Source organism: Enhydra lutris, unplaced genomic scaffold (assembly GCF_002288905.1).
Source record: "Enhydra lutris kenyoni isolate GAN:26980312 unplaced genomic scaffold, ASM228890v2 scaffoldscaffold38, whole genome shotgun sequence".
NCBI classification, from domain to species: Eukaryota; Metazoa; Chordata; class Mammalia; order Carnivora; family Mustelidae; genus Enhydra; species Enhydra lutris.
The window spans coordinates 542,702-556,611 of record NW_019154122.1 but is presented as its reverse complement, the minus strand read 5'-3'; the positions used below and the strand labels follow the sequence as shown (position 1 = coordinate 556,611).

The following is a 13,910-nucleotide window of genomic DNA, read 5'->3' as shown; positions in this document are numbered from 1 at the left end:
TGAGGAGTAGTGGTGTTGGTGATACCCAGGAGCGGAAATCAGGGCATAGAGGTTTCTGACCTCCCATATGCATGAGAGCCATGCCTCAGAGGATGCTCACCAGTGTTTGCTCTCCCAGGTCTGGCAGGGGGCGGGGCAGCTAAACCTTTAAATCTGGTCCCTTCCCCCTCCTGCCCATCCTGCCAGCCTCAGGAACAGCTGTCAAGAGAGATCAGCATCAGGCCTGAGCAGCACCTCCCCCACTTGCCAGGGAGGCCAGGCTGGGTAGGCAGGAGAGGCCTTGCCTGGAAGCGCTCAGGAGTCTTAGACCTGGACCAGGTACTGGGAGGGTCTCCCCAGCCCTGGTTCCGGCTCTTTCCCTACCCCTCAGATGGTTGGATATCACCAGTCAGTCCTCAGCAAAGGAGGAACAGAGTGCCTTATTAACTTCCTATCCTCCCAAACATGGGTAGGCCTTTTCACTTGGTTTCTGTTGGATCAATGGCCCCTACCTTGGGGAGAGGCACATACCACTTCTTTCTCCAAGATGAAGACTTTCCTATTCTTGGCTTGAGGACAATAATAAAAGAAGATCAGTATATACTGATTAAGAAAGCTGTCCACGGTATGCTAAAAACCAGTGGCCAACCGTGTCAGGCAGTATTCTAAGCAGTGAACATATATTATTTTATTTGGTGTTGACTATCTCCTAAAATGAAAAAAAATAGCATGTGGCGTATCTGCCTATGTAGAGAATGGAAACTTTTACAGTGGTCCCCATTTGGGAATGGAAGAGAGAGAGAATGCCCTACTGTTAACCTTTGAATGTTTTACAGCAAATGTGTAGAAGTAACTCTTAAAAACTCATAAAACTACTACCATTTACTCTACGCTTACCTGCCAAGCCCTACCAGATACACAAAATAAAGGCAAGGTTGTGGGTGTGAGGCCCCCAAGCCTTTCAGGGGAGCAATTGAGTATGAGCGGTGAGTTCCTGTCTGTTTCTCCCCTGCAGGATTGCGTGCTCAGGGAGAGCAAGGGCTGGCTGGCTCAGGGAAGGTGTTTGACGAAATCAGGATGGTGGAGACTGGGTCTGTGTTTATTGGGATTCCCCAGAGTGCCACAGGAAGGCTGTTGAAGGAACAGGCAAAAGTGTGAAAGGGGGGTGCAGCATGGAGCAGTGATGGAGGGACACGTGCTGCACAGGGTGTAAGGAGGCATCAGGCAAAGGAGGAAGCCAGAGGTGAGGGCTGTGTTGCACATTTGGAGCCTCCTGGGTCACCAGTGAGGGAGCAAGGCCTGCAGGGACCTGCGGGGACCTTGAAAGATACAGCCAATAATCTGCATTCATGTTCGATGCCCCATGTGAAGGTGGGAAGGGGTCAGCAGAGCTGGCCAAGGTCCAGGGACCTGGATTTGTATGTGAAATTATTCAATGATGACAACTGAAACACACTATAAGAGCCATCCATAGGCCAAGTGCAGAATTTGGGTTTTAGGGCAAGATCATCACAGGCTTTGAAGGCATTGGGGCACTGGTAGGGATTCCAGAGTGACATAGAGGGCCAAGCCCCTCTCCACAAAATCAAAGCAATAATAACTCATGTATATCCTATGTGACAGATTTCAAAGTACTTTGAGCAAATCTTCACTGTGCTAAGGTATAGATGTCCCTGTTTTAGATGGGAAGAAACAGGTTCAGATAGGTATTGAGGTTAGTCTCAGTCACACAGCAGATGGAACTGATTCTGTCTGATTACGAAGTGGTCCGGGGAGTCTCCTGGCATGGGATGATGATGATGGTGGTGGTGGTGAGGATGGTGACAGTTCTAAACAGTATGTTTCAGACTTGTTCTAAGAGAAAGGGTCTTAACTGGGATTCAGAATTCAGGGGACCCATAAATTTGGATGGGAAAAAATGTTACATTTTTCACTAACCTATAACCAAAATTTACCATTTCCTTCTATATGGATTGACATATCAGTAGTATCTGTGTCTTTGTCACCTATTGAAATCACAGATATTTTCATATCAAAATACAGTTGTTCAACGGTCTCAACATTATATATGCTCACGACTATTTCAAAATCGTGATAGTTACTAGCCCACTACTAAATCACACTCTTTCAGACTCTCCTGCTATGTAGCCACCATTGTTTGGGCAGCTGTGGCCTAGCAGAGGATCTGTGACCAAATGGTGAATCTACCCGTTCTCGCGCTGGTGACCCAGGCTTCCCCATTATGCTCCTGCATTCCCTATGCTTAGTTGTTAACTGATAAATACGTGCAAAAAGGTGAATCAAAGACCACCCCACAGCTGAGCGTTCTTCTAGGTGAACAACATGCTGATATTGTTACAAAAGGAAAATTTAACAGTCTTATTTAATGCTAATAAACACATTACTATATCATAAATTTGTGGTGTGTTTTTTTAAAAGATTTTATTTATTTATTTATTTATTTGACAGAGATTACAAGTAGGCAGAGAAGCAGACCAGGGGTGGGGTGAAGCAGGCTCCCCACTGAGCAGAGAGCCGCACACGGGGCTCGATTCCAGGACCCTGAGACCATGACCTGAGCCAAAGGCAGAGGCCTTCACCCACTGAGCCACCCAGGCACCCCTAGGATTTTTATTTTTTTTAAGTAATCTCTACACCCAACGAACATGGGGCTCGAACTCACAACCCTGAGATGAAAAGTTAAACACTGTACTGACTGAGCCAGCCAAGCACCCCAATCATAAATTTGTGTCTAGTTTTGTTTTAAGATTGCATTTATTTGCCAGAGAGAGAGGGAGAGCACAAACGGGAGCAGCAGGCAGAGGGAGAAGCAGGCTCCCCACTGAGTAAGGAGCCTGATGCAGAATTGGATTCCAGGAACCTGGGATCATGACCTGAGTCAAAGGCAGACGCTTGACTGACTGAGCCACCCAGGTGTCCCATAAGTCTGTGTTTTAAATATATTTTGGTTATAATTCTCTTCCTTGTAAGCTTCAGCAATTTTTAAATGCTTCCAAAAGCACTATTCTGAGAAAGGGTCCGTAGCTTTCATCAGAGTGCCAGAAGGGTCTGTGTGCCAAAAAAGGGGGGAACTAAAAACCCCTATTCCAAAAAGTTTTAGAGCTCTTAACGCAGGTACTATGCACAGCAGCCCATTTTGCAGACCAGCTGAGGCTCGGCAGCTAAGAAGCTGCGGAGCTGACATTTGCAGTCGGGGCTCTGGCTCCCTAACCTCTGTGCTTTGCTGCTGCACTCCCTGCTCACCTTTCTTTTTCTTTTCTTTCTTTTTTTCTTTTTTGAGAAGCCTAAAGGTCAAAGGGCAGTTTGGGGCGGGATCCTTGGGTCTTACAGCAGGGACACCGCCTCGGGTCTGGCCGCGGAGTAGCCAGAGGACGCCTGGAGGGCGGGGTAGGAGGCGGGCCAGCGGCAGGCCAATGGCGGTCGCAGCGCCTCACCTGGAGGTTCAAGTTGGGCCCAGGTGTGCCGGTGACTCCGCCCCGCGCCCGGCCCAGGTCCCTCCCCAGGTCGGACTCCGCGGGCGGAAATTCCTGCGCGGGCGGGACCCGGCGGGAGCACATCCCAGCCGGCGGTCTCGGCCATGGAACCAGTGGCGACCTGGACCCCCGGGAAGGTGGCAGCTTGGCTGAGAGGTGGGCCTGGGCAGAATCGGGCTTGAGGGGCGCTTCGAGGGGAGAGGGAAAGGAAAAAGGGACGAACCAGGTCTGTCGGTTAGTCAACAAGTCATGTATAGACCGTCTGCCAGGTACCCGGTACTGTGCTAAGCAGAAGGATCGGCGGCATGACCCCGGGGACCCCGAGAACTGAGAAGTGGTCTCCCGGCGCCCCAACAACGCCGGTGGCGGCCAGGGTGGCGGCGGGGAGGCGGAGGTGGTGTCAGGAAAACAGAGAGGCGGCCCCAGCGCGCCCCCGCCCACTCAATCTCCTTTATCTTCCCTCAGCCCCAGGGCTCAGTGGGCTGTTCTTAAACCCATTTTTCAGAAGCGGAAACTGACGCACTGAGCCAGGAAGTGATTTCCTTGGGCTTTGGAATAGGCCCGGTCCTCCTGTCTTTTCCTTTGTCCCCACCTTGAGGTTCCCAGTGAAAGAAACAAGGCCCAGCCAGACCGAAGGGGTTGTTGGCACAGCCCCACCCTGGGGGCCGACGGGGAGGACATGCTGGCCAGCGTCAGTGAGCCCCAATGGGTGGGAAACGGCCCAGACTGCAGTTAGGAGAGGGGAGGGGAGGGGAGTCCTGACAGCCTTCCTGGGAGGGAAGCTCCCAACGGAGTGGAGGGGAACGGAGGACGCTGCTGGCAGGCTCAGGGCTCAGAGCGACCAGCCCTTGAAAAGCAGGAATTCAGGCCTGGAGTCAGACTCCAGGCCCCTCCCCTCTGCTCACCAGCTCTGCGACCAGAGGTCTCAGTTTCTCCATCCCTAAGATGAGAGAGTCTGCAACTATCTCATGAGGTAGACAAAATGAGACAATCATGGCAGGAGCCTAGCCTGTGTGGCTCAGTGTAGGAGACTTTGGGGAGGAAGGCAGAGCAGCAGGGTCACTGCACAGGGCAGAGGGGCTGTCCAGGGGCTGTATACCTGGAGTCACAGGTGTGGGAACTCGCAGTCCAGTGTTCTTAATGTCACCCGGGGAATGAAGGAGAAATATTAATGACACACTCCCTGGCGATGGAGCCTGACTTGGAATGGAAGGAATTCCTTCAAAGGGTGAGCAAGCTACTTACTCCTTTTTTTTTTTTTTTAAGATTTTATTTATTTATTTGACAGAGATCACAAGTAGGCAGAGAGGCAGGCAGAGAGAGGAAGGGAAGCAGGTTCCCTGCTGAGCAGAGAGCCCGATGCACGGCTCCATCCCAGGACCCTGGGATCGTGACCTGAGCCGAAGGCAGAGGCTTTAAACCACTGAGCCACCCAGGCGCCCCGCTACTTACTCTTTGTATCAGTTTGCCCACCTGTAAAGTGGGGATGACAGTAGTCATCACCTTCTACACTCAGTGAGCACCAAATGTGTTAACATGTAGATCGCCCTTGAAATTTTGCCTAGCCCATGATAAGCTTTTAATAGATACTATTCCTATTTTTGGTTTGCCTTGTCTACCCTGTGCCAGGCATGGGCTAGAGTTCAAGATGAACAGTTATTTATGGCCCAGAACTTGAGGGGCAGTGGGAGCAGGAGAGCCCCGGACCCACCCTGGGGAGTTATGGAAGGCTTCCTGGAGGGAGTTGTATTAAAAAGTCGGGTAGAGTAGCTAGAACCACCCAGGCAGAAGAAATAGCACATATGTAGACCCTGAGGCAAAAGAGCATTCCAGGAGCCCCAGGGAGTTCGTGCTCTGGATCTGAAGTGTTGAGTTCGAGGGTCTGTGCCAGGGGGTGAGACTGGAGAGGCAGGTGGCGGCCTGCTCATACAAGGCCTTGTAGGTCAGGGGAAAGAGTCTGCTAATGATATAATGGGAGATGTCACTGCCGTGATTCAGGGAATGGGCCAACCACTTGACATGCATCCTGTCATTCGGTACCCACTGGATCAGAAAATAAGTGCTTATATTACTGCCATTTCCCAGCTGAGGCACAGAGCAGTTATGTTACTCGCTCAGTAGTCTCATCTGTTTTTTATATTACTGCCATTTTATATTATATTACTTATAAGTATATTATATTATATTACTGCCATTTCCCAGCTTATATTACTGCTTATATTACTGCCATTTCCCAGCTGAGGCACAGAGCAGTTATGTTACTCGCTCAGTAGTCTCATCTGTGAAATGGGCAGAACCCAGCCTGGGTCCCAGGATTGTGGTTAGGAACAGATGGGAGAGAAAGGGACTTTGTGGGAGTGAGGAAAAGGCCTGAGAGGCCATGGCAGCCCTGTCCTCCCTCCAGGCCTCGATGACTCCCTGCAGGATTACTGCTTTGAGGACTGGGAGCTGCCCGGGAAGTACCTGCTCCAGCTCTGTCCCCGCAGCCTTGAGGCCCTGACTGTGTGGCCTCTCGGCCACCAGGAGCTCATCCTAGAAGGGGTGGAACAGCTCCGGGCCCTGGTGAGTGAATGAATGGTGGCCACGCTGGCCGAGAATGGGGGGCTGGCCACTGCCAGGAGATAACCTGCCTTTTTTCTGGCTCAGAGCTCTGGGCTACAGACGGAGAACCTTCAGAGCCTGACAGAGGGGCTGCTCCAGAGGACCTATGCTTTCCAGAGCTTAGTCCAGGGCCACCTGGAAGGCTGTGCCAAGCCCCCTGCTGATGTCCTCAGTGCAGCCGTGGAGCTGGTGCATGAGGCCCGTACCCTCCTTTTCTGGCTCAACAGGTACCTAAAACCCTACTGGGGAGGGGACCCTTCTCATCCTTGACTCCTCTGCGGCCTGGGAGAGAATAGAGCTAGGCTGTTGTTCAGATGTTGTGGAGACGGGCAAAGAGGTTATTTGGTCCGTGCAGAGGCACTGGGGCGCCTGGGTTCCCATCCACCCCGCAGCTCGTAATCATAACTGTCCCGACACTGCATGGAGAGCTTCTCCACTCCCTTCAGCCGCTGCTGCTGGTCCCACAGATGCCAGCTCAAATGTCACTCCTCTGGGAAGCCTTCCTGTTGTAGGTTCTCAGAGCTCCCTACATCTCACAGCGCCTGGAGTTACATCATTATTGATGTAATCATGTGTGTAAGGTCTCTCCCTAGTGCTTGGAATAGGGCCTGGCACATCCTGGGTGCTTGACAGATGAGTCCTGTGCTAAGTTTTAAGCTCTGTCGATGTATTAGTTCTCTCCTTTACCCCAAGCAAAACCCATCAGAGCAGATATCCCCCCCCACCCCCACCTCCCGTGTGGCAGACCAGTAGTTGCCTATGAGTGGTTCCATGACTGACTGGTCATCACAGCCCCCTAACCACTGCCCTTACCATCCTTACCCCTGCCAGGTACCTCTTCTCCCACTTAAATGACTTCTCAGCCTGCCAGAAGATTGGGGAGTTGTGCGGGGAGCTGGGCCAGGCCTTGCAGGAGGTAGGAATACCAAAGGCCAGGCTTGGCCCAGGCCGTAACAGACCAAGTCAGGCTAGAGCTTTTTATAACCTGTGAATCAGCACAGGATCGCATGTGGGGGTTGGGAAGAGACAGGGGCAGGAAGAAAGGAGGCCTGGCCACTGGGTAGGGGGCGATGGGGGCGTGGGGTCTTCTAGCTGGCAGGGGCGGCTCAGAAAGTTTGGCTCTGGGGATGGGGGTGGAGTGGGGAGGGTATGTATGGTGATTTCTGGGGCTTGGCATCAGCTGAACCGAGACTCTGGAGCCAAAGCTCTGAGGCCTTGTCATTCTAGGAGGAGACCAGCATTCAGGTCACAGGGAGGGACCACTGGGAAGCCCACCCTGCCCTCGGGCAAAGGCAGTGCTCCTGCCTCAGGGAAGGCTGTTGCCCTCTCTGCTTCCAGGACAGTCCGGCGGCCGAGAGGGAGAGCAAAGTCCTGAGGATTGTGAGTGTGGCTTCAGTTGAGTGGGGGGATTGGGGTGGTGGTGGGATGGGACTCAAGGCTCAGCCTCCCATGCCCCCTCCCCCAGTGCAGCCACGTGGCTGGGATCTGCCACCACATCCTGCGCTGCAGCCCCCAGGAGCTGCTGGAGCAGAGGGCCCTGCTGGAGCGCGTGCAGCTGGACGACCCTTTGGTGAGCGCTGACCTCTCAGCAGCCTTGTCTGGGCCCTGAAATATGGTTCTAGAAGCCCCCGGAATGCTGTACTGTTAACGGCTGGGGTCTTAGGTCATTAAGTACTTTCTCCAGTCCTGGGGGGCTTTAGCTGATGTGGTCTCAGGGGACACATTCCAGCCCTAGGACACAGATGTGGCAGGTTAGGAGACTGGGGAAAGGACACGGACTTAGTTGCTTTAAGCTTCAACTGGTTGAAAACACCAGAGCCCCCAGCCCTACTGATCCCTTCAGGAGGGCGGCTGAGGATCTGAGACCTCATTAGTCAGCAAGCCCGGCCTCCTCCTGGCCCTTATTAGAGGAGGCGGCAGGGGCCCAGAGAGGAGTGACAGGCCCAGAGTCACACAGCAAGTTGGGCAGCACCTACCTGGAGCCAGCTGTCCCCCCAGTTCCACCCACAGAATAATACTGGCCCCCCTAGCACTCAGTGACTACAGCCTCTGCTTGGGCAGGGCCTGGAAATCCACACCACCGGTAACTGCCTGCACTTCGTGTCCCGTGTGGGCCCCCAGGTGAGAATCCTACGCCCTTCTCAGTTGCCCGCCCCAAGGCCCTACTCTCCAGTTGAGCCCGCTTCAGGCCTGTGGAGAGTGAACCCCATAAGCCCCACCCCACATACCAGGTCGCTGCTGACTCCCGGCTGCAGATCCTGCCTGGAGACGAGATTGTCCAGGTCAATGAGCAGGTGGTGGTGAGTGAGGAGGAAAGGGATGTGGCTGTTCGTGGTGGAGGGGAGGTGAGGGGGTGGGGTGGGGTGGGGTGGGGGGGCGGTGAAGGGGCTGCTGAGAAAACCCAGGGCTAGTGGGGGGTGGGGGGGCTTCATGCAGTCCCTGTGGACACCAGGCTTGTGGGAGCTGCTGCCTGTGAGATGAGCCAGAGTGGCCTTGGCAGGGCCAAGGTGAAGGGGCTGGAGGAGGAGTGGCAGGAGGCTGAGGGCTAGGGTGGGGGCTGTTGGCTTACTCCAGAGCCTCCTGGGCCTCTGCCTCAGCCCAGGGTCCCTGCCCTGCCCCTTTCCGTGTCCAGGTGGGCTGGCCCCATAAGAACGTGCTGAGGGAGCTGCTGCGGGAGCCGGCCGGGGTCAGCTTGGTGCTGAAGAAGGTCCCCATGCCAAAGACCCCTCCTCAGGTACCAGTCCCCCAGCCCTGCTCCCATCCCGCTTTCAGACCCCTGTCAGCAGCTCTGTCACCATTTCTGGTTGTTCCCCAGACCCCTCCTCAGACCCCGGGCTCCGCACCACTGTCGAGTCCCCTGCTGGCTTTCACCCCACTGTCTGCCAGGTATCAGGCTCTGCCGCTGGTGGGTCTGGGCAGGGGTGCCACGGGCTCACTCACCTCATCTCCCCTTGCTCTCCCCAGGGCCCCATCCGAAGACATCTTTGCCTTTGACCTGACTTCAGACCCAAGTCCTGCACCCAGCCCTACCTGGACAGGTAGTTGCAAAGTCCCAGCAGGTGGCAGATGTCCCCGGCAGGGCTTGTGGGATGCCTGGCTCTGACCCTGCTCCCCCCACCGACTCTGAGATCCTCACCCCGCTGCCCAGCCTGGAGCTGGGCTCATGGACCCTCCTCTCTCCTCTTTCCTGACAGACTCTCCCTCCCTTGACCTTGAGTCCCGGCCTGTTCACCCTGCACCTCTAGCCACACACCCAACAGGGGTAGCAGAGACTCAGGAAGCCCCAGAACAGCCTGACACGGTAAGGGGAGAGCTCCTCAGGGAGGGGTGTGTGGCTCTGGGCCCAGACCCTTCTCTAACCACTTAGGGCCTTTTCAGAGTCCTGTTTCTGGTCGGAAGAAATCAAAAGGTAAGAGACGTACTTGACTGGCTGAGGGTCCCCTGACAGGAGCTCTTCAAAGTCTTTCCAGTGTTTGGCAAGATGCAACACCCACCCCTGCCCATTGCACACACAGCATCTCCTCAGCAGCCTGGGCCTCTCACCAGCTCTGTGACTTTGGGCTATGGGCTCCTCCTCTGATCTTCCATTTCCTTGTCTCTCAAATGGGAAGAGTCAGCCCTACCTCAGGGAGAGACCTGTAACACTTCAAGCACAGTGCGGGTTCAGAAAGATCAGCTGGGAATGCTGGTGCGGGGGATGGGGGGCAGTTGGGGGTGTCTGGGGTGCCTTGCCAGCCCGATCACCTGGGCCGGGCCGTGCTCCTGCAGGCGTGGCGACACGGCTGAGTCGCCGGCGGGTGTCATGCCGGGAGCTGGGCCAGCCCGACTGCGACGGCTGGCTTCTGCTGCGCAAGGTGCCGGGTGGTTTCATGGGCCCTCGCTGGCGCCGCTGCTGGTTTGTGCTCAAGAGACACACGCTCTACTGGTACCGCCAGCCCCAGGTGAGCCCCCCCGCCCCATGCACGGGTCAGGGCGGGAGTCAGAGCCATGGTCCTTGTCCTTATTCCTCCAGCCCCTCCATCTGTGGCCACAGGCAGGCCGCAGATCACCCCTCCACCCAGGCCCTATCTGTAAAATGAGATTGCTCTTTGGAGAGAAATGAACAGATACATGTGTGAAAGCAGGCAGAGAAAGGCATCATGGGCAGCATAGAGAGTCCTGTTCGCTCTGCCCACCTTTCTTTCCTCTTCTGTTCCTCCGTCTGTCCCGTTTATTCACTCCTTGAGCATTCCAGTGCCTGCTGAGTCCCCCACTCTGGGCCTCATACTAGGGATGTAGGGCAGACAGGGACAGTCCCTGCTACTCCGGGCTGGCAGGTGGGGGATACAGGCACACTCAAGGACAGTTCGGGGAACGCATGCTCTGATGAAAAAAAGCTCAGGAATGGGTAGGAGCCCAGTGGCGGTGTCCAGTCCGGCCTCAAGAGCTGAGAAGTCCCCCTGAGAAATCAATGCCTGGGGGTCATTCAGATGGAAAGGAAAAAATAAACCAGGAAGGGAGAAGAGCGTTTGCAAAGCTCATCTAAGAACAAATGCATAAGCGGTCTTCTTCCTTGTGGCTGTTTTCCTAGCTGCCTTTGGCTCCCCTTTCCCGGCTTAAGAGCCCCACCTTGGTCGTGTCCCCTGCCCCCACCCCAGATTCCTGCCCTGAGCTCTAGGCACTGGGAGATTTGTGGTTGGAGAGCCCAGGAACCACTCTCTCCTCTCCCTGCCCCCAGAGCCTGACTGGGCCTCCAGGGTAATGGGACTGCAGGCTGACCCTCACTCTGTGATTCCCCCCAGGATGAGAAGGCTGAGGGCCTCATCAATGTTTCCAACTACAGTCTGGAAAGTGGACAGGATCAGAAGAAAAAATAGTTAAGTCCTGGAGTGTGACACATGGGGGGCTGGGGCAAGAAAGGGAGAGGAGGAGGAGAAGGTGGTGGGGGGCAGCAGGTAGGTGGGATTCCTGGGGCAGCCTCATGGGTTCTGGATGAGCACCACCAGGCTGATTGAGGCCCCCCATGCCACCTGGCAGTGTGTTCCAGCTCACGCATGACGTGTACAAACCCTTCATTTTTGCTGCTGATACCCTGGAGGACCTGAGCATGTGAGTGCCACCTCCCCCTTACACCCCCTCTCCCACATGAGGGCTTGCGAGCCTGGCTCAGGAACCTGGATCCCGAGCCCCACTGTTTGATAGTGGCTGGTCAGGGCACTCACTTCTCCAAGCCTCAGTTTCCTCATCTATAAAAACGGGTTAATAAGAGTTCCTACCTCTCAGAGGTGCTCTGCGGATGAAGGTAGAAGATGATAAAGGTGAAAATCCCCTGGCATGTGGTAGATGAAAACTCCAAGACCTGTTTGCCCCCCCCCCCCCCCAAATAGGTGGGTACGCCATCTCATTACCTGCATTTCCAAGTACCAGTCTCCAGGCCGGGCCTCCCTGCCCCGAGAGGAAGGTGGGTATCTCACAGGGGTGGGTCCCACCAGGTGGGTCTCAATTGAGCCTCTGTCTCTCCTAGAATGGGGGCTGGAAACTCCAGTGCCCTAGCCTACTCCCTGGCCTCCCCAAACCCTGTGGGCTTAGGGGGCTCCCTCTCTGCTCCTGTTACCCCCAGACTGCTACAGTGAGACAGAAGCAGAAGACCCTGACGATGAGGCTGGGTCCCGCTCAGCCTCGGTGAGTAGGAGACTGGTGGGGAGCGGAAAGCAGACCATAGGGCTCGGAGTGACACCCACCTCTCCGTATACCCTGCCCACAGCCCAGCCCAGCCCAAATGTGGAGTCCGCTCCATGGAGACACATCACCTGCAGCCACCCCCACCCAGGGCAGCCCACAGACTTCCTTTGGCCCACCATCAGGTGTTGCGCTGGGGTTCGGAGCTGAGCTGGAGGGTGGGGGAAGCTGGGATGGGCACATCCTCATCTGCTTCCCCCTCCCACAGACAGCAGCGAAGGGGTGCTGGAGGGAATGGTGCAGGGGCTGAGGCAGGGGGGCGTGTCCCTCCTGGGCCAGCTGCAGCCCTTCACTCACGAACAGTGGCGGAGCTCTTTCATGAGGCGCAACCGAGACCCCCAGCTCAATGAGCGAGTGCACCGCGTGCGTGCGCTGCAGAGCACGCTCAAGGTCAGCTAGAGGGCACTGGGCATGGGGAGGGACTGGGCTTTCTGTTCTGGTTCCTGGCCTTGAGCGCTGGGCTCAGCTGCGGACTGGGCCAAGTTCTAGGTTCCCGGAGCCAGCCTCTCAATGTGAGGTTCGGGGCTAGGCCGAGCCAGGTGCTGGGTTCTAAACCTGGACTCCAGAGTGAGCTCTGGACTTGGACTCTGACCCCTCTCCCCACGTGATCATGGCCCCTTAACCCCCCACTCTCTTCACAGGCAAAGCTGCAGGAGCTGCAGGCCTTGGAGGAAGTGCTCGGTGACCCGGAGCTGACAGGAGAGAAGTTCCGGCAGTGGAAGGAGCAGAACCAAGAGCTCTACTCAGAGGGCCTGGGAGGCTGGGGAGTGGTGCCGTCTGAGGGCCACTCCCAAGTCCCCAGCTCTGACTCCAGAGAACAGTCTTCCCACCCCTTGGCCTCTGACCCTGAGGAGCAGTCCCATCTCTGCCCCCTGACCCCAGAGAGCAACCTCCGACCTCCTGACCTCTGACCTTGGTCCATACCCTGGCTCCTGACCTCTGGCCTTGAGGACCACCTCAGCCCCCAAGTCCTGACGCGTCCAGGACAGAGCATCCCCGGGTTCTGTTCAAGGTTGGAAGTAGTCCGTGTGTCACCCCCAGAGGCCCCCCCTTTGCCCACGTGTCCACCATTTCTGCTCCTCTCTCCCTTGGAGTGGGTCGAAGCGAAGTGCACTCCATGCCATCCTCTCTTTTGCCAATGAAGAAGTGGCAAGCTGGGCTGAAATTCTCTCCCCCTTCATCCTCCCACTTGTGGGGCACAAACCTGTCCCCCTCCATCTCTGGCCCTTCTCCCTTCCCCAAACCAGTCTTGTATAGGTGCTCATTTTACACAAACACTTTCAACAAAATAAAATCAGTTTAGGGGCGCCTGGGTGGCTCGGTGGGTTGGGCCGCTGCCTTTGGCTCGGGTCATGATCTCAGGGTCCTGGGATTGAGTCCCGCATCGGGCTCTCTGCTCAGCAGGGAGCCTGCTTCCCTCTCTCTCTCTCTCTCTCTCTCTGCCTGCCTCTCCATCTACTTGTGATCTCTCTCTGTCAAATAAATAAATAAAAATCTTTAAAAAAAATAAAATAAATAAATAAAAATAAAATCAGTTTATTTAAAATGAATCTACGTGTGCCTTTGACTGCATATTAGAACCCCGAATCTGCTCCTGGAGGGGACAAGGATGGAAAGTATCAGGAGGACATGAATGTAACTAGTCTTGGTAACTAGTTAGTCTTGGTAGCTAGTAGTTGGTTGGGAACTAACTCAGTAACTAGATCATCTTGGTAACTAGGCCACCATGTGTGCAGACCAGCGGCCTGGGCCGTGTAGCTGAAGTCTGTACCTGTCAGGATGCTGAGTTGTTGATCCATGACGAGTGAGCGCTTCCACATAAGCATCTCTCCAAGCGCTTTGGAGATCAGGGCTGCTCTCCTGCCCCATCCTCAGTGGGGGCATGAACAGCAACAGACGGGCCTTTTACTCTAGATGGAGAAGCACACCTTGCATGGAAGGACAGGGTGAGCAGCCCTGGGGACTGGGGTCATGGATGGCATAGCTGGTGGGAAGGGGTACAGTTTGAGGTCAGCTGGGAGGAGGGCCTCCGGGCTTCTCTTCTCTCCTCTCTTCTCTCCTCCCAGTCTCACCTCCAGCTCCTGGACCTGAAGAAGAAGGGACAAGCCCCTGTGTCTC

The 13,910-nt window shown here is 55.3% G+C and overlaps 1 protein-coding gene across 2 annotated transcripts; it reads left to right on the top strand.

Annotated features, from left to right (window-relative positions):
• Window positions 1-3,563: 3,563 nt before the first annotated feature.
• LOC111154794 (connector enhancer of kinase suppressor of Ras 1) lies at window positions 3,564-13,061 on the top strand. Of its 2 annotated transcripts, XM_022514709.1 has the most exons (21): window positions 3,564-3,629; window positions 5,878-6,035; window positions 6,120-6,301; window positions 6,906-6,990; window positions 7,413-7,454; window positions 7,540-7,644; window positions 8,136-8,195; window positions 8,306-8,374; window positions 8,707-8,808; window positions 8,890-8,960; window positions 9,039-9,112; window positions 9,269-9,375; window positions 9,453-9,483; window positions 9,843-10,015; window positions 10,856-10,929; window positions 11,091-11,162; window positions 11,441-11,514; window positions 11,674-11,735; window positions 11,818-11,917; window positions 12,001-12,182; window positions 12,434-13,061. In XM_022514709.1, the coding sequence occupies exons 1-21, from the start codon at window positions 3,578-3,580 to the stop codon at window positions 12,701-12,703; spliced, it is 2,145 nt and encodes a 714-aa protein (XP_022370417.1). In that variant the 5' UTR covers window positions 3,564-3,577; the 3' UTR covers window positions 12,704-13,061. The 2 variants fall into 2 exon arrangements, with proteins under 2 accessions (XP_022370417.1, XP_022370416.1); XM_022514708.1 differs by having other exon boundaries at window positions 3,578-3,629; window positions 8,707-9,112.
• Window positions 13,062-13,910: the final 849 nt, after the last annotated feature.

Coding starts and splice junctions, on each gene's coding strand:
- LOC111154794 (XM_022514708.1), top strand. CDS start 3,578: ATGGAACCAGTGGCGACCTGGACCCCCGGGAAGGTGGCAGCTTGGCTG. Junction 11,515..11,673: donor CTCCCTGCCCCGAGAGGAAG/GTGGGTATCTCA, acceptor TGTTACCCCCAG/ACTGCTACAGTGAGACAGAA. Junction 11,918..12,000: donor TTCCTTTGGCCCACCATCAG/GTGTTGCGCTGG, acceptor CCCCTCCCACAG/ACAGCAGCGAAGGGGTGCTG.